This window comes from Lacerta agilis, chromosome 12 (assembly GCF_009819535.1).
Source record: "Lacerta agilis isolate rLacAgi1 chromosome 12, rLacAgi1.pri, whole genome shotgun sequence".
In the NCBI taxonomy this organism is placed as follows: Eukaryota; Metazoa; Chordata; class Lepidosauria; order Squamata; family Lacertidae; genus Lacerta; species Lacerta agilis.
The window spans coordinates 50376616-50399869 of record NC_046323.1 but is presented as its reverse complement, the minus strand read 5'-3'; the positions used below and the strand labels follow the sequence as shown (position 1 = coordinate 50399869).

The window sequence follows — 23254 nt, the reverse complement described above, 5'->3', positions numbered from 1 at the left end:
AAAACTACACATCAGGACCACTACAGGGAATAAAAAGCAGTGACCAGGTGTTCTCAGAAACATTTAGACAGAATATGAAGCGACGTTTGTGTCTCTTCTCAAGTTCAACAGCTGTCACCAAAGGTAACCTATTGGCTGCGTGTTCTGGCTACCAATAAAAATCAAATGTAATAACCTAGTTCTTTGTTCCTCTATGAGTCCAGTGAGGCAGAGTAACTTCTGAATCAGTTATGGATTAGATGTGGGCTAACAAACTGAAATCTAATTGAGACAAGACAGATGTGCCTTTGTTCAATAGGAGAGTTGATCTGTTTTGGCTATTTTGATCACGTGTAGCCTGGAATCCCCTGGGATGCAATGTGGTAGTTGTAGCTCGAAGCACCCTTCCACCACTATGGTTTCTGGAGAAAATGGATCTGGCCACTGTTGCACAAGCCTTGGTCAGATCCAGAGTGGCTTACTTGTAATACGCTCTACTAGGTGAGGCATTTTGAAGTGTAAAGTGTTTGGACACTTCAAACTGTTGTCACTGGAACATGTGATCACACTGGCTTCACAGCGGAACATGTGATCACATTACAGTGGTACCTCTAGTTACGAACTTAATTCGTTCTGGAGCTCCATTCTTAACCCGAAACTGTTCTTAACTAGAGGCGTGCTTTCGCTAATGGAGCCTCTTGTTGCCGCTGGCACACATTTCCGTTCTCATCCTGGGGCAAGGTTCTCAACTCGAGGTAACTCTTCCAGGTTAGCGGAGTTTGTAACCTGAAGCATTTGTAACTCGAGTTACCACTGTAGTTTTTGGGTACAGTCTGAGGCGCTTATTACCGCCAAAGCCCTAAATGACTTGAGTTCAGGTGACAAGGAACACCCCTTCTAATAGGAAACAGCTCGCCTGTTAAGGTAATTAGAAATTATCTTGCTTTGTGTTCTGCTGTTGTCACACGTGTAGCTGAAGCTTGCAGTGACACAGAACTTTTCCGCAGTGACACACAAGTTGTGGCACTACCAGCTTCTGGTATTGGGTAACTGTGCTGCCTTGGCATTTTACATTTGCTCTGCTGCTTCTTAATGGTTTTGGACATTTAATGCTTTACTGTACTCTGATTTATATTGTTTTGTTTTATATTATAATTATGTTTGGAGCCCTTGGGTCGCTCCTATTTTTGTGGAATTTTGGCAGATGCACAAGATTCGTAAACAATTTGCATTACTACAAGTAGTTCGAACAGAGGTGAGACACAAATGTCATTTGCATTTGTCTATATAGTAAGTTCCTCAGTCTAGCTGTCAAAAACCACATACCTGGAGCGTCTGTCATAACTGCGAGATCTGTGGTAACTGTCACTCCTTTTGCTTCTGCTTCTGCTTCGGCTCCTGCTGTAGTAACTGTCATAGGTATAGGACCTGCTTCTATGAGTGAAAAACCAAGCAATGACTTACTTTGTTTAACACTGAATCTCCTTAAATAAACTTAGAGACATCAAAGCTTTCTTATTCACAGAAAATATATTTGGATTAAATACAATATGCTAGAGAATTAAAAACTAAACAATTAAACGCAAATGGAAAAAAAAATCTATAAAAGGCACCCATTCAGTGTAGCTATGATTCCATTATGCTCTTTCAATTTTGAAGTAAAGTAAGCCTGTTTAGAAAAGTAAGCCACAGCACCTTATTATCAATGCATCATTTAAATTTACTGTTACTAACCCATTATATACTAGAGTCATATTTCAAAAATGATCTCTTAGCATACCTTGATCGACTGTGGTGATCGTAAGAGCTGCTTCTGGACCGACTTCTACTATAAGTGCGACTATTAAACAAGAAAATAATGACATGACATTTTTAAACTGTAAGGAAGATGTCCCAATATTGTGCTTGCTTAGTTTGCATTAAAGCCAGTTATAACTATTTCCCAAAGTGACATAAACCATACTAAATCTACAGAGTGCCTCTGCTAAGAAACCAAACTAGGCTTCAAAAGCAGATGTTTGCAGAAAGTTATCCTCTTCGCTCCAGCACTTCCCCATCCCTTTTACTGGTACTAACCTGTGACTCCTGCAACTGTCATAAGAACTACTTCGACTTCTTGAGTGGCCTCTGCTGTACCATCCTCTGCTCCGGCTTCGTGTGTAACTCCGTGACCTAGAGATTTCAAGTGCATGTAGTGAAAAGCTGTGCAAAGTAAGTCCCAGCTAATCACAGGGGTTCGTTTTAAGGTTTTCAGAGCACACAGTCACCAACAGGCAAGCCCCACTGAGCAAGGAACACTGAAATAGCTTATAAGATATCAGGCAGGAGCCTTCACTGCACTCTTTTCGGCACATGCTAAAACATTTTTGTTTGGACAAGCCTACACAGATACCTCCATTCATGGATCACTGCCTTGTCGTGGCGAAGGGGCTTGAATAATTCCAAGAAGCTATGAGCTATGCCATGCAGGGCCACCCAAGACGGACAGGTCATAGCCGAGAGTTTAGACTAAATGTGATCCACATGGAGAAGGAACTGGCAAACACTCCAGTATTTTGCCAAGAAAACTCCATGGACATAAAAAAAGGAGAAACTTTGAGAAGAAAATGGGAGTTTCCAAGGCATGCTCTGGTTCATGGGATCACGGAGAGTCAAACATGACTAAGATGACTAAACAACAACAACAACAACACAGATACCTACAATGCTGACGTGGTTTCAGTTTCTCATTGGTTCTAGTTTTCTGAACGATTTAATTGTTTTTACTAACAATTGTTATGTTTTATTCTTTGCCATCAAGTGGTGTATACATTTCATGAAAGAAATACAGGCAACTGAGAGTTTGCGTGCACTTAAGGCACGCACAACCACTGACATGCATGCAGTTTTTGACACTGGAAGGGGGAGGAACAGGGATGGGGGCCGGGCCGGGCCTATGTGCATCCCTATGACTGTCCATAAAGAAATAGCTATGCCTATTTGTAAAATGCAAGTAATTTTACTTACCTGTAAGAAGAGGTGGAACTTCCTGATCGACTTCTGGAGTGACTGTAGGAATGTGATCTTGCTCTGTGCCTGGATTTGGGGTCTGACTTGCTTCGTGACCGGCTATGACTCCTTGACTGGCTGTTTTCCCGTGCAGGAGAATCCTCCTCGCTAGAGCTCTCATGGTTCCTTGGTCTCCGATTCAGTCGGGCAGTCTTCCTAACTTCATCAAACAGGGAGCCTGGTCTAATTTTGTTTTTGCTTTTAATTTCTATTCTTAAACCTTGTGGCTTTGACTCAGACGATGAGGCCACGTTTTTGGCTTCGGAAGGATTACTAGCAGCTGCCGGAGCTGCAGCCTGCAGGTTCCCTACTCCCTGTAACGGTTTCCATTTATTATCAGCAACGCTGCTCTGAGGATTTTCCACCATCTCAGTCTTCAGCACACTTTCCACAGCAGCAATGGTTGTGACGGGCTTAGGTCTTTGTTTCTCTCTCTGTGTGTTGCCTTCTTTGCTACCAGTCAATTCTCTAGCATCAAGTCCTGGTTTTGCACTCTCCGCTTCAGAGCTACTTGGCACACCTGTGCTCTTACTAACTTTAATGTCCTGCAAGTTCACCTTCAGACTTACTGGAGAAAGTTCCACCTCAACCTTCATGGGTGAATTATGCTCTGGAGTACAAATCTCCATGTCATCAATCTGGGTAACATCCACCTCATTTTCATTATTTACTTTGGCAGCACCAGCGCTTTCTGAAATTTCCGTATTTTTTTCTGAATTTAGATCATGTGCTGATGTTGCCTCTTCCCCATTAACTTTAAAAACTTTCTTAACAGCGGGTGATGCATGGCCTACAGTTTTATTCTCTTCACTGAGCTTTTTGTCATTCCCTGTTTGGTCTTGGAGCATTTTATTGTTTTCAGAATCTTGCTTTTTATCTGTTTTTGTCACGACTGGCTTCTCTCTCTCATCCTTGGTACGTGGCTTTACAGCGATGTCCTCTTCCTCCTCCTCCTCTTCTCCAAACTCCAGAGGCGGCTGCCAGTGAAATGTTTCCATTCGTTTTTGGGCCTTATGCTTCTTTTCTTTTTTACTCTTGGATTTCTCCTTCGCTTTTTTGGAATGTGCCTTTTTGAAGTTCTTTTTGGAGCCATGTTTCTGCTTTCTGGATTTCCCCCTGGCCCCAGAATTGGAATGGGAGCTCTCTGTCTCGGAAGGGGAGAACTGCTTGCTTGTCTTGAGTGTACCTGAGGAGGAATCCAACTTTGTCTTGCACTTGGCGAGGCTGAGATCTGTGTCAGAGTCTGATGTGGCTTCACCTTCCTCCTTGCTAGAAGACAATTTTGAATCTTCCTTAGAGTTCCTGTTTCCGCCTCTTTCTGAATTTGATTCAGAGTCCCACTTACTATCGGCACGTGTTTTCCTTTTTGCTTTACGACCACTTCTTGGGGAGTTCAGTTTCTCCTCCAAGTGTCTTTTTTTTGAATGGTCACTGCCCCACTCAGACCCGGCCTTTTCTTCATTCCCATCGCAAGCAGAGCTGCTTTGCTTTCGCTTCCGGCTTGCTTTTTCTTGCTGTAATGGCCCCTTTTCCTGCACTGGCTGTGGTTTTGTCACCTGCTCACTATCTGTGGAGGAGTCCAAAGAGGATCTACTCACACTCTCCCTGGGCTTCTGAGAAGCCGCATCTTTTGCATATAGAAGGGTACTTTCAGAACTGCTTTGTCTCTTCTTTGACAAGTGCCCACTTTCTTTTGTTTTGCTTTTCTGTCGGTCATCCTCACTTAGAGAAAAATAAGATGACGACCCACTGTAGCATGACCGGTCACTGGGGAATTTATGCACTGAATGGGATCTAACAGTTGATCGAGATCTCGAGCTGGATGGACTTCTTGATCTGGAGTAAGACTTGGAGTAGGATCTACTTCGAGATGTCCTGCTCCTCGACCTTCGCCAACTCTCTGAGCTTCTATCACTGTGATTTTTTGAATAATCACTGCGGTCACTATCCGAACTTTTTCGTCGCTTACGGTACGAAGAGGATGTGCTTGTATCTTTGACACTTACTAAACTGTAGGTAATCTGAGTAGACATCAAGTGAGTGGTCTTTGCTTTCATTTCCTGAATTCGCTCATAGGATGGTTTCCAAGGCTTTTGCCCAGGTTTCCATCTAGAAGGCGGAGGACTGTCACTAAGTGATATGACTGGAATGCTTTCGGCAACAACGGGCTGTATCACAACTTTATCATTCTGTGGCAATGCTGCCATGACAGGTTCGACTGCAACAGGCTTGAATTCATTTAAACGAGCTGCGACGTTTTTTGGTGAACTGGACACCATCTTAAGATGCTTGGAACTGGACCTAGATCCTGATCTGCTCCTAGACTGAGAAGACTTAAAAGCCATTCTTGACCTAGAACTTCTTCTGGAATAAGATCTGGATCTGGTTCTGGATCTGGTTCTAGACCTGTAGTATGACTGGGAGTCCCTGCTTGACGGGGACAATGAACTCTGCTTATCTCTTTCAGATTTAGACCAGTCCCTTCTGGAGGAATCATCTCTAGAAGAAAGTGAGGAAGAGCGGGACACCCTCTCACGATCACAAGGCGATTTTGTCCTTCTAGCAGAAGAACGAGAAGATTCTTTCTCTGTTGAAGTAGATAACCTCTTCTTTTTAATTTGCTTCTGCTTCTTGAAGTGTTTTTGCTTTTTGGCCTTCTTTTTGTGCTTTGCCTTTCTCTCTTTCCGGTGTTTCTTGTGGTGGCGACCGTATTTAGCACTACTTAGGTCAGAATAACCATTATGTGACCATGACCTTGACCTCTGAGACAGACTTCTTTCATCCCACCTTCCTGGGTCACTCAACCTAAGAAACAAATAAATAAAATGTTTATCTGTATCTTGTGAGCACCCTGAGAACTTTGGATGAAATATAAAATTAATTAATTAATTAATTAATTAATAAGCACCTCATTGACTATGCTTGCTTGGCTTCTAAAGTTCTCTAGCAGAGTTTGAGTTTTCAGGAACCATACAGCATGGGTCTAAAGACCTGGGTACATGGTATGCAGATGCCTGGTAGTACTGGGCTGGTACAGGCATCTTCCTAAAAAGGCCCTCAACAATTAGTGCACATGAAACTAAGAACAGTATCTCTACCTCAAGTAAAGAAAACAAAAATGAAAGAACTACATCTGAGTGGATAAACAAAAGCCTCAGTTCACATGCCTCAAAGGAGTTGCTCAAATATGATCCAACAAAATCGTGTTAATACTCAGAAACATGTCCTCAGAGCAACTAACGTGGCTGACCGTTCAGATGAATAGTTTTTTGCCTAAGTGTGTAACCATGGAATTCATTACAAAAGCAATCCCGTGTGGGGGGGGATTGTTAAAGCTATGATGGTTGTTCACTGGGAATGAAAACAGCCGGGGGGGGGGGGGCAAAGGAGCTTCACAAAAGGGCCATTCCATGAAAAATGAGCCTGATAAGAATGCTAGATGAGCGCTGGACTTTGGTGAGGAAGATTCCAAACATGCAGGCTAACCATTTTTTTAAAAGCTAAAGACAAAAGAAGTTTATTTTATGGACCTTCTTTTCAAAAGTCCACCCACGTAGTCTTCACAGAAGTGTTCAAGTTAAAAGTTTTCTGATGATTGTCCCACCCGTGACAGCATTTTTTCCTTAATTTTGTATCGTTAAATTTCTTAAACTTAATTCCTGATTGTATAGTTGTAACCAATAAACATTGATTTAAATAGATATGCTGAGTTTATCATTGATTCACCTCCCAACTCACAGAGTTTTTCCATAAATCAAACTTATCTCAAGCTCCATGTCCTTTTTTTGTCCCACCCGTGACAACACTTTTAACATTTAATAAAATTGTCAAAAATATCCATAAAAATAATAAAAAATTAGTAAAATGTTCAGCATCTTATTAAGAACATAGTTTAAATTTTGGTTGTTAATTTTTATGTATATTTACATTGTTACACATGTGTGAATACCAAAAAACATGGTCAAAGTGTCCCACCCGTGACAATGGAATGGCCCAAAATACAAATAACTAAAGTTTCATGAAACATATTTTGGGGCGAACTCAACAGATTTTCATTTTAAAAAATCCTTCCATTTTAGAATTATTTTTAGCCTGTTCATATAGGTTTTTTTTTTTACAATGCAGCCCCAAACTGTTTAAAACTCAAGAAGTTTCTGCAAGCGAGTAAGATTAACATGTCACTCTATTCCAGATAACAGGATGTAAACTAGACGCAAAGCACCCAAGTAAAATTTCATAACCCAATCAGCCCTACTCTCTTATTTGTAGCCATCTAAAAATAAACTCTCTCACCAGGTACAAAGTCTATCTAAACTGCAGTGCAATAGATGCCTTACAGAATCTGCTATTACCACTCTCTTTATTCATCTTGTGCCTATATGTAACCAACTTACTATTTTATGGGACAAGAATAATTTAAGGGATAGTCTTACTTGTCTCCTTTACTCCATTTTTCTCCACTGGGTGGCCTATAGGCTCTTAACCTCTGCATTTCTTCTTTCCAGTGTGGAGGAGTTTCACTGCTCTCATCATTATCAGATTCTGAACATGAGCGAGAACGAGGTGGTGTATGGTATCGCTAGAAAAATACAACAGCACAAGCAGAATTGTACACAAAATCCATAATACAGTAGTGCTCTTGCACAATCATCAAGGCTTATCTACGATTAAAAACAAATGTCTTGGGGCAACTGTATACCGAGCATATGTTACACCCAAATCTGGAGATTACTTGCAGATTTTCTGTGCAGGTAAGCAAACCTTGCCAGAGGAACTCTGCAGGAAGAGAAAATGTAGGTACAAGCAGAGACCTTGTTCAACTTGGAGAAAGAGCTTTTGTGACAGGAGAACGTAAGAGCCCACAAGAAGCTAAAATACAGCATCTGCCTAGTGGGCTTTAAAAAATCATCTCCACTTCTACTCTCTCTGTTCTTTGCCATATAAAGGTTCTGCAAGCAACAGGCAAACACTGCAATACACTTTGATAATATTTTTCAGTTGTTTATTGCTACTCCACCTTTTGAGGTCTCACATTCTCAGCCAATTTATAATGCCTTACTATCAATCCCCATCTCCATTTAGAAGAGAAGCCTATATCACTATTTTTTGTTTTGATTCAGTGCTATTTTTAATAAGGTAACTTGTGTGTATATATATATATATATATATATATATATATATATATATATATATATATATATATATACACATACATACATATATATATATATATAAACCATTTACTGTGTTTTTAGCTCCACTCATTTTTTATTCATGTCCTGGATCCCACACTAGGAGAAATAGAATAAATAATACTTTGTAATTAACCTCTTCATTCCTGCTTCCTCATGCAGGGACAAGTATGAATTTTCATATACAAGTGGTCAGCAAACAGAGGTAGCTTTCAAACACTGGCCAAAATAAAGCTCTCACGTAAGTTATAAAGCTTGAAGGGTGGGGGGAGGGGAATATGGAAAACATACTATTGTGCCTCTCCCTCTGATTTTTCTTCCAGATTTAGATACTGAAGGCTTCTGGTCATTCAAAACCGGGGCTACATCAAGCAGCTTCCTTAAATATTAAGAATTATACATGTATAAGGAAAACAGCACTGGCAACAATATATGTTTCTTGCAGTCAAATGTTAAAGACAGCCCAAACTGAGCAAGTGACTCAAATGGCCACACACTTAATTGCATAGCTTTTTCTTTGCTAAGACACAGTTCAGAACCATCTGGTTGGCACCCTCTCCCCTCCCCCAAGTTACAGAATTTTCACCCAAGGCAAATGAGTCTCTACAGCTCCTAGCTGAGGGGTGCAATCACATACTGTAAAAACATTCCTTCATCTGGCTCCCTAGCTGGATCACCCGGACATCTAAGTTTTCACTGGGGTTTCCCCAAGAAACGACGCCTCTTTAAGGAATCCAATAGAGAAGAATCTGACTCTTCCTGAAAGGAGTTTCCCCAAAGATGCTGAATTGCTATGAGACTAACCTGACCAGGGTCCAACACCACATGGTCCAAGAATTAAATGGGCATGTAGGATTTCTTCACCCTTTGCTGCATATACCCCACTAAGTATGAGAGAAGTATCTGGGGACCAGGAATTACTCCTTTTGGAAACATCAGGGGTTATAATGGTCAGGACGTAAGAAAGTTCATGCTGAGGATCCTTCTAAGCCAAAAGCTAGCTAACATTTAGAGAAAACAAAAACTGGAATCCAATACTTCGTGACTATCCTGCACCCTTGTCCCATATTTTTTTAACAGCAACTGGTACATAGCTGGCTAGATGAGACATTTCTTCAATCAAAAAATAAAGACCTTGGTTTCCTATATGTAAAATACATTTTTTTCAGCTGTGGGAGTACGCAAGCATCCCATTAAAATTCAAGCATATGAACTGCATCCCTGTAGCGCTGAGCTATTATTGCAAGTTACAACAATCCCCCACTAACTCCATAACTGCAAATACACAATTGACTCAAGGACTGCTTAAAAGGAGCAGTCCCACAGAGAAGGAACAAATATAACAAGAAGAAAATTGTTGCATACGGCTCAGGCTCTGTATTTATAACTGGTTCGTCTCTTCTGAGCAAAAATCTGTTTTCTGGTACTGGAGGAATTTCTTCAGGACGGACCACAGGCTTGTCCCTCTTCGCATTTGAGTCCACTGCTTTTTCATTTTCTTCGCTTCCGTTAGGATGGCTGAATAGAAAGGGCAATTTAGAATACACACACACACAAAATTTGAAACCCAAATGAGAACTGCATGTGTCAGACTATATATCCTGTATGTGACAACTTTCTACATCAAGTTCCCTTGCATTGTAAGAGGCTTTTCTCAAACTTAATAGCCTGATAATGAATCAAACTCCTAAATTTTTTACTTCCTGAATTTCTTTAAGTCAGCACAATTTACTTTTCCAGACAAGCAGAGAATGAAGGTCTGCAGGTTATCTGCTTCTATTCCTTTACAGATAAGCCACATTAATTGAGGACAAAAAGTAGAATTCAAAGAGCTCCAGTAGTGACATATATTCCCATATGGCAGGGGTATGCAATGGCTCTGTATGTAGGTTAAAGAACTAGGCAACCAGAGGGGCTCCCTCTTACCAAAGTGGGGTGCCAATAACACTCCCCTGCTCCCCATTATGTTTCTCAGTTACTCTCTGTCATTTACCGCTATTTCTCCTCTATTTCCATAGGTCATGGATGAGGAAGCTTTTTTGCCCCAAGGGCCACATGCCCATGGTGAGCAGGACCAGAGGGCAAAAGTGGGTGGAGGAATGAATGAGAGTTTTGTACTGTAGGGAAGTATCTTCCCACATTCCTCTCTATTTTTCATTCAGACAAGTGAAAGGAATCATCAGAGTTTAAGGATGCTTTGCAGCCAGGCAAAAACACTGTGCTGCAGGTTCAGTGAAGGGTGTTGTAAGGTTCGCGTGAAGGTGCTTCGCGAGTAACGGAGCAGGAGCCCAAACAGTCTTTTGCAGTTTTATTGTGCAAACTATTTACAGTGCAGAGCTATAAAAAGCACGTTTGTCTCAGTCGCTGGCAGAATCCGGAAGTGGCCCCTTCCGGCTTCTCCCCCAGCATAATAACTTCGGCACCCCAAGTCTCCTCCTACCCTCCTTGCGTTTCACCCCTCTGTGCAACTGGGGTGCCAGAAATGGCGTGCCTCCCTCCTGACCAGCCGGGCAAGGTGATCGCAGGGTCTCAGCAACATCCCTAAGCCCTCTCCCCGCCAGGCTGGTTCCTTCCCTCTCCTCCCCACTGGAGGTGTGGCGGCTTTCCCCGCTAGAAGAGGTGCTGCTGCTCATTTGTCGTTGGGGCTCTCTGTATGCTAACGGACCCTCCATTCCCCTCAGCGGGCCAGGTGGCAGTTCCCTAACAGGTGTGGCCTGTGGAAGAGTTACAGAAGCTATAGAAGGGGGTCAGGGGGGCATATTCAGCCCTTGGAGCTGTGGTCTTCCCTCCTGCTCCAAGTCCATGGGCTTTGCAAGAAGTGAGGCTGTCCAAAATAATGACTGTGGAGTGCAGAAGAGCTCAGTGTTGGTGCAAATTGATGTTGTTTTTTAAGAGTTGAAAGCTTCATTTTTGTTTTTAAAACCCCACAATGCTCTGCTTTTACAAAAAGAAAAAAACCCCAAACCAAACCAAACCAAACCAAACCAGAGCCCTTCAGAATTCAGCAACCACATTCAAGAGAGCTTCATGTTGTAAGATCTATTTGTAGGTACAGTGGTGCCCTGCTAGACGAATGACTCGCTAGACGAACGGCATTTGTTAGCGGAAGGCTGCCCTGCAAGACGAAAAAGTCAATGGGGCTTCCTCGCAAGACGAAAAAAAATATTTTTCGGCGCGAAAACCTCCGCGCTGCATTGCCGCTTCGCTAGACGAAAAATTCGCTCTACGAAGACACTCGTAGAACGAATTATTTTCGTCTAGCGGGGCACCACTGTATGTAAAAGCTTAGGGGTTGGCTGTTTTTAGATTCTCCATTATAGCAAATGGGAGAACAAAAGTGTTTGATTTTACACAGAGTAGCTTGGAAGCTCACACATAGGTCAAAGCAGAAGAACACAGAGCGATTCAGAAAGAGATAAGAATTTAAGAACGCACAGATAAAAGGCAAATATTGGGGCCCATGAATACCCCTACTCATTTTACTGTGATGTGCTTTAGCTTAAATGGTTAGGACCGGTTCCTCAGTCCTAAATGTCAGCATTAATTTATGGAACGTGTCAAAGTCAACTTCACATGTTATGCCCTGGAATATTATTTCCTAATGCAAGAAGTCTGACAGTGAGACACGTTATCTTCACTGCAAGCCAAGAATCTTAAAACTTGGTGCTCAAGAGAAGCTTACAGGTCTATGCACAAAAGTGAATAAAACGTTAAAACCTTGATAAAAAGGCTTCTTCATCTCGTCTTGTGATAATGTATTAGATACCTTCTTTGGCTTGATGCCCGTTTGTTCTTGGGTTCCTCCTTTTTCTTCTCTTCCCTTCGTCGCTTCCTTGACTGTTTAGCTTTCATTCTCCTCTTGCGTTTCCTTTTCTTACTTCTCTCACTTTCAGATTCACTGTCAGATGACGATTCTGATGAAGTAGACGAGCTGCTGGTGGAAGTATCTGAAGCTTTTGAGTGTGCAGACACCTTTCTCTTCTTCTCCAATGCTTAGGATGGGAAAGTTAATACATTTTTATAATTCACTCTAGGAACATATGGATCCGCATCCAGCATGGGTAAAACCACAAACACAATGAACTCTGGGGATCGTGATTAGATCATTACACTTTTTTGTTTGTTTGTTTCTAAATATCTGAGATGGGACCCAGGTGGCGCTGTGGGTTAAACCACAGAGTCTAGGGCTTGCTGATCAGAAGGTCGGTGGTTCGAATCCCTGCCACGGGGTGAGCTCCCGTTGCTCGGTCCCAGCTCCTGCCCACCTAGCAGTTCGAAAGCACATTAAAGTGCAAGTAGATAAATAGGGACCGCTCCAGCGGGAAGGTAAACGGCGTTTCCATGCGCTGCTCTGGTTCGCCAGAAGCGGCTTTGTCATGCTGGCCACATGACCCGGAAGCTGTCTGCGGACAAACGCCGGCTCCCTCGGCCAATAAAGCGAGATGAGCGCCGCAACCCCAGAGTCGGATACGACTGGACCTGATGGTCAGGGGTCCCTTTACCTTTACCTTTACCTGAGATAGTATGCTAGTTCTAGCCATACTGTGTGACCACTGGGCAGACATAAAAAGGCTACACTGGCAATTTGGCATTAACCAAATGCTAGACAATTTAATGCTGGACAATGCAGCCATTGTTTACTGCCATTTGCTTTGAGAAAATGCATCCAGATACATTCATAGAAACTCAACCTGCTGGTTACTGGTGGGAAGACAGGCAATGTGCTGTACAGTGGTGCCCTGCTAGACGAAAATAATTCGTTCTACAAGTTTTTTCGTAGAGCGAATTATTCGTCTAGCGAAGCGGCAATGGAGCGCGGAGGTTTTCACGCTAAAAATATATATAAATAAATAAAAATTTTCGTCTTGCGAAGCAGCCCAATTGACTTTTTCATCTTGCGGGGCAGCTTCCGCTAGACGAATGCCGTTCGTCTAGCGAGTTTTTCGTCTAGCGAGGCATTCGTCTAGCGGGGCACCACTGTATGTCAGCAGCTGATATTGTAAAAGTATTTAACTCTTAACATCACCCCCAGCAAATATACATCTTAATTCCTGCCTTATTTTTAAATAGCCCTGGAGACTTGTTTCATCCAGGTTCTTCTAGAGGATCCACTGCTTGTGCCCAAACTTAACTTTTCCTTCCTGCTTTCATTTTCCTATCTTAAAGATGCCATAAGAATGGATACTCATAGTGCTTTATTGTTTAATGTAAAATCTGCATCTGCTGAGGGTATGTGCACACAATATACAAGACTTTGGGATGCAATTTATCTGCACTTGCTAGTCTAACAGTGCCCACGGGAAAGTTTCTGCACAGGCATCAATGAAGTCCTCTTCTTTCCAAGGCCCTCCATAATATCTCATTCTCTGGCCACTACTTCCATCAGGGGTCGGTGTGCACCTCCAGCACAGCCAGCCCTCCTCTTCCGCCTAGCAACCTAGGTCTACAATTTATACCACTGGTAGTGATGGCTGTGGTGCAAATGAGGCCAAGGGCACACTGGGGAGAAAAGAAGGTCTTCAATGAGCACCACACTCTCCTGTGGGAAAAATTATGCCTACATCTGGATGGATCATGGTCTTATGCAGAGTAAAAAAATAATAGGCCATCTTAAAAAACAAAATCATAAAGAGTAGGGTGCTGACGGATGCATTGTGTTATAGCAAGGGTGGCTAACACATGCCCAGAGGCTCCACCCAGCCTCCAAGGGATTTTCTGTGGTCCCCTACTCCAACCTGTCTTATTCTTACTGCTCCTATGGGTCCTCTGTCGTGATTCCCTAAGGTTTGTTGTAGCCCCTAAAGGAACTATGTGCCCCCAGTCCATTTTGTCATTTAAAAAAAACCACACAAAAACCCTGACAATTCCAACAGGTCCCATGCACTTATTCTATGATGCCAAAAGGTTTAAGATCCCAAGATACCCTCCAAATTGTCTTTAATTGTTAAAAATAAAATGACCACACACCCCTCTACACTTTGGCCCACAAGAGGACTGACCATGGGCCAATGCAGCTCTTGGCCTGAAAATGGTTAGCCACTCACATTAGAGAGTAAACTCATTCTACGTAGACAACTTTATCATGAAAATGTCCTGTTTTACTACGATTTAAGCTTAGAAAATTTGATCCATTATTTAAACATTTAAAATTTAATAAGGAAGCACAACTTTACTATTCCTATATTATCCTAGGTTTAACAAACGAGTGCAGTATTTTCCAATATGCTTATTTGGTAAACATTCAGCAGCCCATTCTCCCAAATGTAGCAACGCAATACAGTCATAGCTCATGTTGCGTTCGGTGTGGGTTACAAACACGCTGAACCCAGAAGTACCAGAACGGGTTACTTCTGTGTTCGGTGGTTCGTGCATGCGCAGAATTGCGCTTTCTGCATGCGCAGAAGTGCTGAATCGCGTCACACTAATGCGCAGACATGGCGCTTCAGGATACGCGCTGCTCATGTTGCGAATGGGGCTCCAGAATGGATCCTGTTCGCAACCAGAGGTACCACTGTATGACCAAACTCAGTATAATGTTACAAAATGGAAACATATTAAAAGCACATAAAAAGGGGTTTCTAGAGCTTGCAGAATACCTAGATCTAATACAAATTATGATATTATCTCATAGATTTTGAGGAAGTATGCAATGGCTTACCATCCTTTGCTGATTTTGTAACCAGCAACCCACAGTCAATAACTCGCACATCTGCATATGGCCTACTGGCAGTATCAGTTTTCAGATTTTCTATTTGTTCTATTACTTCAAAACCAGAAATAACCAATCCAAAGACGACATGTACACTGCAGAAATATAAGATGCAAAAAAGTGCACTGGTTTATATGCAAGCAGCAATTGCTTGGAGTGACTTCTAGCAACAAATGTTATCCTTAACACAGAAAATTCATTTAAAAAGAGGTTGGGTTAAGAATGCTTTAAAATTATTGGCAAAATGCAGAGCCAATATGCTATGCCCTGTTACATGTTTTATGTCAGACACATATGGAGTCTCACATTACACACTTTTAATTACACGCATAGGTTGTTTTTAAGGTGAAGTAAATTCGGTTTTTTAAAAAGCAGTTTTTGCCTATCCTGTTCATTTTCTTTATGTGTTCAGACTGTCCTTCCTACAGCAACCAATATGTACCATATCTCATGTGCCTATCGTAAAGAGAATAGGAGAGGCATTATTGCCCTTTTAATTTTAGAATAACAACTCTAAATGATCTTATATGATACAAGGATAAAAAGTGGGGTGGAAGAGCAGAACAACCATGTATAATTGACAGAATCCACTGAACTTTGGGAATGAGCACAGATTTGAGCCTTGAGTTCTGCATGTTCAAGAGATGGCCCTAAAGTGCAAGAATACAAATATCTGTATCTTACCCATCAAGATGAGGAGCAGGCTTTGTAGTTCTGATTAACATCAACATGAGATGATTTTTGTGTGTGTAGAAAAAAAATCAGTTGTTCAGATGAGGAGGTACAAAGGCAGAGTGGCACATAAAACAAAAAAGGAAGGGAAAAAAACAGGGCCAAGTTAATAATTTTTGCATACAAAGCTTAAGAGTCATATGAAATTCAGGAAATGGAATATATTTTCAATAATTACTACTACTACAGCATAAAGCCACACTTCAGTTATTCCTCCAGTTAAGGCGATATGCATGCAGACAGAGCACATACATTAATAACTCAGTTTCACTGTGGCTGATATTGGGCAAATAATTGTACATGTCCACAAATCTCATCTATTGCAACAAAATTCATACTGCTCTACTGCACTGCACTGCCATCTCGTTCTTACCAATAACACTAAAATACGGCAATAGTAATTTAGGTGCTTGTATCAACACCGCATGCTACACAAAACTTTAATTATTAGACAGAAAAGGGGATAAAATCAGTTTCTGCAAAACAGATTGGTTTCCCACTATTCTTCTGGGTCTGCAAATCAGCTTCAATTTTTTTCACTAGAGACTGGTCTACAGCCACTGTTCTAGAAAAGTATCGGTAAAATTTATGGACGGTCAAGTAACACCAAAGGCTAGCACTGAATTTTTGTTGACGCCTAATCACAACTAAGTCCCACTGAATTCAATGGGGTTTCCATAAGACTGCAGCCTTAGCTGAGACTCTTAATTTATTGAACTCCAAGTCCTGTTTCTGTCTACTCCTACAATGGCTTGTATTTTAAGGAGATTAAAAAATAATAATCAGGAGGTAAATGCTATATTTGAAATTTCATTCCTCTAAACACCGTACCGTTAACTACTTAACCCTTTCAAGTCAAACATTCCAACAGTTCCCATCTGTCAAGAAGAGGATGATACAACAGATTTCAGGGGAAAGTTATAACCCAAGTATAGAACACACCTCTTCTGCATACCATGCAGATTTTCTGTCACAAAAAGCAAGAACCACCACAGAGTTCATTATTTTGATTAAGAGTCCTCCTCCTAAGTCCTCTTAACTTACGTTCCACTCTTCAAGAAAATCAAATATTCCTGTTAAAAGTTTCCTATAAACCAGCAGGTTTATTATTAGGGTCCACTGTTCTTGGCTGGCCTTGGTAACCAAGTCAGAAAGCAATGCTTGTTTGGGTGCCTTGCCTGAACAGAAGCCAAAGGAGCCCCCTGCCTCCCTACAGCAAAGAGAGGTTCGGAGCTTGCCCATCTGGCCTCTGCTTGACCAGGGTGTACAAGGCACTGTCACCAAGTAGCAGCCAAGGACTCTTCCCATTTGTTCTGGAGTAAGAAAGGGTGGCAGACTTACTGTCCTGGCCCTGCACTGTGGGAGGTGGGGCAAGACTGCTGTACAGCAATACTGGGACCCTCCCTCGCTAGACAGCAGTGGTATACAAATGTTGAAGTAAGGACAGAAAGTTTTGCACCTAAATGTGGGAAACCTGTGATTTGCTATACGTCCTGAGAGACGTCTGGCTACACCTGAGCATCACACCTGAGGCAAATGCTTACCTTTTAGAGAACTATCCAGAACAGTGAATATTAAGCTGGTGATTAAGTGTTCCTGACACCAAAGAACATTGAAAAACTAGTGAAGGAGCACAATGTACTACCAAGTATTACCTTGCTGGTACTTGGCTTTGGGTATCCTGTTATGATTACTGCTGTTCCAACTATGTGGGTAATGGGCAGCCAACATCCCACCAAGATTATGTATGAACCGCCCTCCAGTAAAAGGGATGATCATTTTGATAATTTGATTCTTTACAGAGCTCACATGGTGCAGTATGTGATATACAGGAACTTGGAATTACAAGTTCAAGTTTTACTGCATCAGTGGATGCACTGGGTAGCTACTGGCATGTCACTCAGTCTCAGTTCCCTTATCAATAAAATGGAACCAATCTAGCAGAGCTGCTGCAAGGATGAATAATGCATACTGTGAAACAATCCACATTCTATGAATTAAAACAGAAGTTTAAGACAAGTTTGATTACAATTCATAAAACAGTTACCAGAAACTATAGTCCAAACACCACCAGCTTCCAAATGGAAGTCTGATAATTAACAATTAAGGGTTTGAATCACCATAAAATATTTCTTATCTTAATGTTTAAGGGATTTTAGAATCTCTTCACTACACAGACATACAAGTTTATTAACATTTTCAGGAAGGCACTGAGGAAAACGAAAGTGCTCTGGACCAACAATTAGAGTAATTTTTCTTTGTTTATTTATCCCCCTCCCCATGCTTTAAATATTCTGATAAACTTGAAACTTTGTATATGCATGTTGTTAAATAAGATGGCAGGTGCCTGTAAATACAATGCTTTAACCAATGTTTCTTCCTTCCTCTGGAAGTCCATTATAGAACTGCAGTTTAAGAACACAAGCTGGTGATCTACACATTCCACACATTTTCAAAAGTGTAAGCATAATTTCATCCTAGTGAAAAGCACTGCAGAGAGAATGTTGCTTGCTCCTCTTCCCCCCCCCCCAAAAGCAAAGCAACTAGCTTTCTCCAAGTAATTAATATAGTTTGATATTCTTTCACAAAATAGCACCTTGGTTCCCCCCCCCCAAGCTGAGAGAATACTTATTTAGGGGTTAAAATAGTGTTGTCATATAGACAAACTGCTCTGCTCAAAGCAGGTACTTCCCCCCCCCCCCAAGAAGAACTTCAATACCACAAGATTTAATGCACATATGATCAGAAAAGGACAAGAAAGACAGAAAAAAAGAGAAGAGAAAGAACACAGCCTTAGAGGAATGAGACATTACCTTTGGAGCGCACGATGTAACACTGTTTCTGTAAATTTTACACAAAAATGGCAAGAAATAAATTGTAGTACAATTCCAGACAAAATTGAGTCTATGTTTAATACAAATTTAAAATATTTTTTTCAAGTGAATGCAGTTTTCAAAGTGTATGCAAAACCAAGAACACTTTAAAAAGAAGGGCTCTAAATTTTCTTCATGTTCATATTTAGAAGGTTAAAGTAAGTTGAGGGTTATACCAGTAAAGATATGTCCGGCTTATGTGCTGAAGTGTCACTACAAACAATGCACTCTATTAAACCTTTGCCTAGAAAAGAACTTTTTACGGAAAATTTTCAAGAGTATGCAACTGCACGTGTAGAATTCAGTGTAAGTGATTTTGGCATCTGAGGATGAATTTGTATTGCACAGGATATTATGGGTTGTATACAATGCAAGTCAGACTTCAAGTAGACCGACTGAAATTAATATACATGACTACCTTAGGTCTACTAAATTTAAGTTAGCTGCAACCCTATGCCCCTGTTATAAGAGACCATTGAAAGGAAGACAAGCTAATAAAGAATGTTAAAAACACACAAGTCCATACTTTCCTGAGTAACTATGGACACTCATTTTAAAGTCTTAAGAAAGAAACTCCAGCAGTACAGAAAAAATTAAAGGCAGTAAAAGTTTTAACATACAAAAAAGTCAATCATATGAAAACAGACAGCATTCCCTTAACATAGTCAGGAATGATGGGCCAGAAAAACAGTAACGTTGATCCAGTGTTAAAAACTTTTGTGCCAGCATGTAAAATGAACCATGTGGTGATATTGCAGTTTCAATACTTTTACACTGAAGATTTTGTACTGGAGGTGTTACTGTTATTCTTTCAATACATCAAAGATTACCAGCAAGCATTTATGAAGAGATCCTTTATCACTTATATTTATTTAAAATAATTTATATACCGCTTAATTTTTAAAACTTCTAAGCGGTTTACCTGAAATATAATTCACTAAGACTTACAGGGCTGGAAGTCCTTGTTAACGACTTCCTGTGAATAAGCAGTGTTGTGAACCAGCACTCATTGATTCTTGCAGGTGGGGAGAATGAGAGCTGGCTGTTTATTCACAGAAAGGCATAAGCCACAACCCATGGTTTACTGTGATGTGTGTATCGGCCCATGTGTGACACCAAACACACTGGGTCAGTTTTATTTGAATTTACTCATTACAGCAATTCAGCTGTGTTATTCATATTTAAGTTGAGCTGCTGAACAGAACTGTTTAGATGTTAAGAAACAGTTTAAGAAAGTAGGAATCAATCGTTTGTTAATGGTGTGAAAAATATTGTAGGAGAGCTACACTAGAAGACCTTGTACCTTGAAATTAACTGCTCCAAGAAATGCACTACTGTACATAGACATAAACTTTCATCACAAGCAAGACCAGGTACACCACCCGTAAAATCCATTGCTTTAGATTTCTCTTAGTAGAATGCCACCGTCCACAAATGAAAGCACAAAGTAGAAAAGTCACAAGGTTGAATACCCCCTAGCCTCCGCTCCCAAAACACAATCCCTGTCTACCATAGCTCTAGCATCTTAAAATTGACCTCCCAACCTCCAGCTATGTTTTAGAAAAAACTGTAGACCTGTTCCAAATACTTTAGCTGTTCATAAACTAAGCTTCAGCAGATTTACATGCCAGTTGCATGTTTGGACAAACACTGAATTCTTAGAGCAGTGTTTAAAGGCCAAATATTTACTTATTTTTGTGTGTGTGCATGCACAAGGGGGAAGCAAAAATGTGCATTCACATACTCATGCTATAATCTATTTTAGGTATCCCGAGTTTGTGTGCACCCAGCTGAATATTCTAACACCCCACCACCACCACCTCCCTTTTAACAGCAGATCTTTCTCTAGGCTGTATTACAAAACTTCTTTTGGAACTTGACTCTATTCCAGAACTGCAAGGTACTGTGGAAACTGGACAATATGGCTTAAAAGATGTACTTCCTGGCCTGATCGAAAACATTGTAGCTCAGTATACAACACTTAAACACATCCTTATGAGACTAGTAACTCGTGAAAATATTTACAAAACATTGGCCAGGATCCTAACAGCTCATAGTGTAAGCAGAAAACCTTCCACTCAAAGGGGCAGCTTGATGATTTTTTCTTCCAACTACACTCCTTCATTCTGTGTTCCTGATCTTCAGCAAGATATTTTCGAGGGGTGTTTCCACAAAGCGCTGTAAAATCCCCCTTTTGTATGCAGAAGTCCCACATGTCCTCCTTTAATTCTCAGAAAAATATTATCTTTACTGTATTTAAAAAACCAAAGCCACAAAATCTGTGGGGCTCCTGGTATAAATAGTAGTTTTGTTAATGGGCAAAGACTGATCACTTAGTAGGGGTGTGCACTGTTCACAAGAGTCAACTTTTTATCCATGGCTTTGGGAAGCAGCCTGATCTGTTCTGGAGTTCTCCATTACCCTAAGGGCCATTGGCTAGATATTTCAGAGTGTTTCCTATAAGTTTCCTATATTTCCAGAAAGGGGTTGGTTTTTTTTAAACAGAATTTAAGGGGGAGATTTCTGGAGTGCACACACACACACACACACACACAGAGCAAAAAAAAAAAAACTGTTTGGGGAGTTCACTGGAGGTAGCTACTTAGAGAGAAGCACCTAAAAAGAATGTTAGCATACTGTGCTTAGCGCACCTCTAAATTATAATCATTTGCATCCATGAAGGCTAGGAGCTTCAGTTGCAATTCTGTGCACATGGAACTCAAGATGTACAGAAGCTGTTGTAGCTCCATGCTGCCTCTCTGCTCAGAGCAACACTGCTGACCCTGATGTGGCAGGCTTCTTGGGAAGTCCCCTCTGTATCTCATCTGCACCAACTACTTGCTCTTCCCCTGTGGATGCAATGTGCTCAACACCAGAGCACTCAACTCCTGATTTTGAAGTCAACAGCTTTCAATAGCTGCACAGAGGTAATACTGGGGTCACTCGGCTCTCCTTGTGCCAGAGCTGCATCTAGCTTTTTTTAAACCCAGAGCCTAAGCCACTCAGCCCTTTCCAGTTGAATTATCAATAATGTGTAAGGAGCCCCCAGAAAAGATGGCAAATGATTACAGTCCTAGAAATATGACAGCTACTGGGATCAGTTTCTATACGTATGAGCCTGAGAACCGTGTCTACATAAGATTAAATTTCCCCTGCACTCTTGGATTAAAGTGAAATATAAACCTATTTATTAACAGCATTTTACAGAATTAAGACAATTTAAACTCTGGTGTTGGCTGTTATTCAAAGCTGGTCTATAAGATCCAGCTACTAATAGTTTGCCTATTAATCGAACAATCCTGCAGGTAATATGAAAGAAACTTTAGAGCCCATTGGTAGCTTCTTGATCAATGTACTATCAGTTGTTATTTCTCTAGTTCAGATAAGCTTAAAAATGGAAAAAGTGTGAGCAATAGAGAAGGTAGCAAGGATAGTGAACAAACTGCTTGTGCTCATGACTAAATATATGATTAATCCCAGTGTTAAGTTTCAAGAGAAGCCACCTTTCTGCCAAACAGAATTCACAACAAACCTACATCTCTTTGCCCAATGAAGTATGAAGCAAATCCATTTCCAATTCTTCTTCTGGTTATATTCAATTTCCATTTTTCAGACTTTTTTTTAAAAAGGAAACAACCTAAATATGCCTCTTATCTGAACTTCATGAAGGCAGAGATATCTTGAAAAAAGAAGAGTCTAGTCCTGGACAAGATACTCCTTTAACTCGGCTGTGAAGCGCCATTCACTCTTACCCAACAAGAAAGATGGCAAAGTTTATAAAGTTTTGAATAGCGCAACCTGGATTGCAATTCTTCTAAAGCACTCCTGAAAACACACCAGCTTGAAAGCAAAACGAAAAAACCAGATCCTCCTAAACACAAGTCTACAGTGAATAAAGTTTGCGTTTTTAAAAATGTTAATATAAAATAATGGAAGATATTTTCAACACCGAAAGGGGCACATTGAAAACAGAATGACTGGGAAGTCACTTCAGCTTAAGAGCTGTGCGGTACTCACAATATTTTTACGAATCAGGGATAAAGTTTTGTTGACGAAAGCTTGTGAACTACATTACTTTGCCATTCAGTTTATCTGTCCAAACTTAAAGCGATTTAAGATGTGCAGGGTAACCCATTTGGAATGTCTGTACTATGTTATGATATCGAAATCTTTTATGACAAACCTAAAGTACTGTCAAAAGAAGTATTCCCTTCGAAAATTTATTTTATGTTTTGCAATTAACTCTGGTCAATAAGATGCTTTGTTTTGTCTTCTCTTCCCTTTTATTTTTATCTTCAGAATGCAATAAAATGATTGTAAAAATTGTCCTCAAGATGGTCAGTCAGCTAGTATACAGGTATATTGTACTGAGTAGTCTGCTTCAGATGTTTCTCACAATTCAGGGAATCTATGGAAGGCAGCAGGACCCTCTGGTCCCATGCCCAGCATGAACATTCCTGCTTGCTCCGCTCCTGATTATATAGAAGCATCTAATCCAACCCCCCTCTATGGGTGTCAAACAAATGTCTCAAAAAGAGCCTCTGTGTATCTAGCTGTACATGTACTGTACAGATTCCCCCTTTAGACCTTTGGCAAATGAGAGAATGGAGGGATACTTCTGATATGGGATTTTTAACAGTTCTGAGCTGAACTGAGACAAAATTTGTCACAGAAGTGGGATTTAAAAGATAATCTACTTGAATTATTTCAAAAATACTATT

The 23254-nt window shown here is 40.8% G+C and overlaps 1 protein-coding gene across 5 annotated transcripts in view; it reads right to left on the bottom strand.

Moving 5' to 3' along the window:
• Positions 1–23254, bottom strand: part of NKTR (natural killer cell triggering receptor) — a 35954-nt gene that overhangs the window by 1794 nt on the left and 10906 nt on the right. For 3 of the 5 annotated variants that reach the window (XM_033165695.1, XM_033165697.1, XM_033165698.1), the window contains 10 exons: positions 15613–15642; positions 14878–15023; positions 11986–12211; positions 9585–9737; positions 8511–8598; positions 7461–7606; positions 2986–5832; positions 2056–2151; positions 1760–1819; positions 1306–1410 (listed from right to left, as the gene is read on the bottom strand). In XM_033165695.1, the coding sequence (XP_033021586.1) occupies positions 1306–1410; positions 1760–1819; positions 2056–2151; positions 2986–5832; positions 7461–7606; positions 8511–8598; positions 9585–9737; positions 11986–12211; positions 14878–15023; positions 15613–15642 (3897 nt within the window). Of the gene's footprint in view, positions 1–1305; positions 1411–1759; positions 1820–2055; positions 2152–2985; positions 5833–7460; positions 7607–8510; positions 8599–9584; positions 9738–11985; positions 12212–14877; positions 15024–15612; positions 15643–18473; positions 18589–23254 lie in introns of those variants that run through there. The other 2 variants (XM_033165699.1, XM_033165696.1) reach the window with 2 other exon arrangements.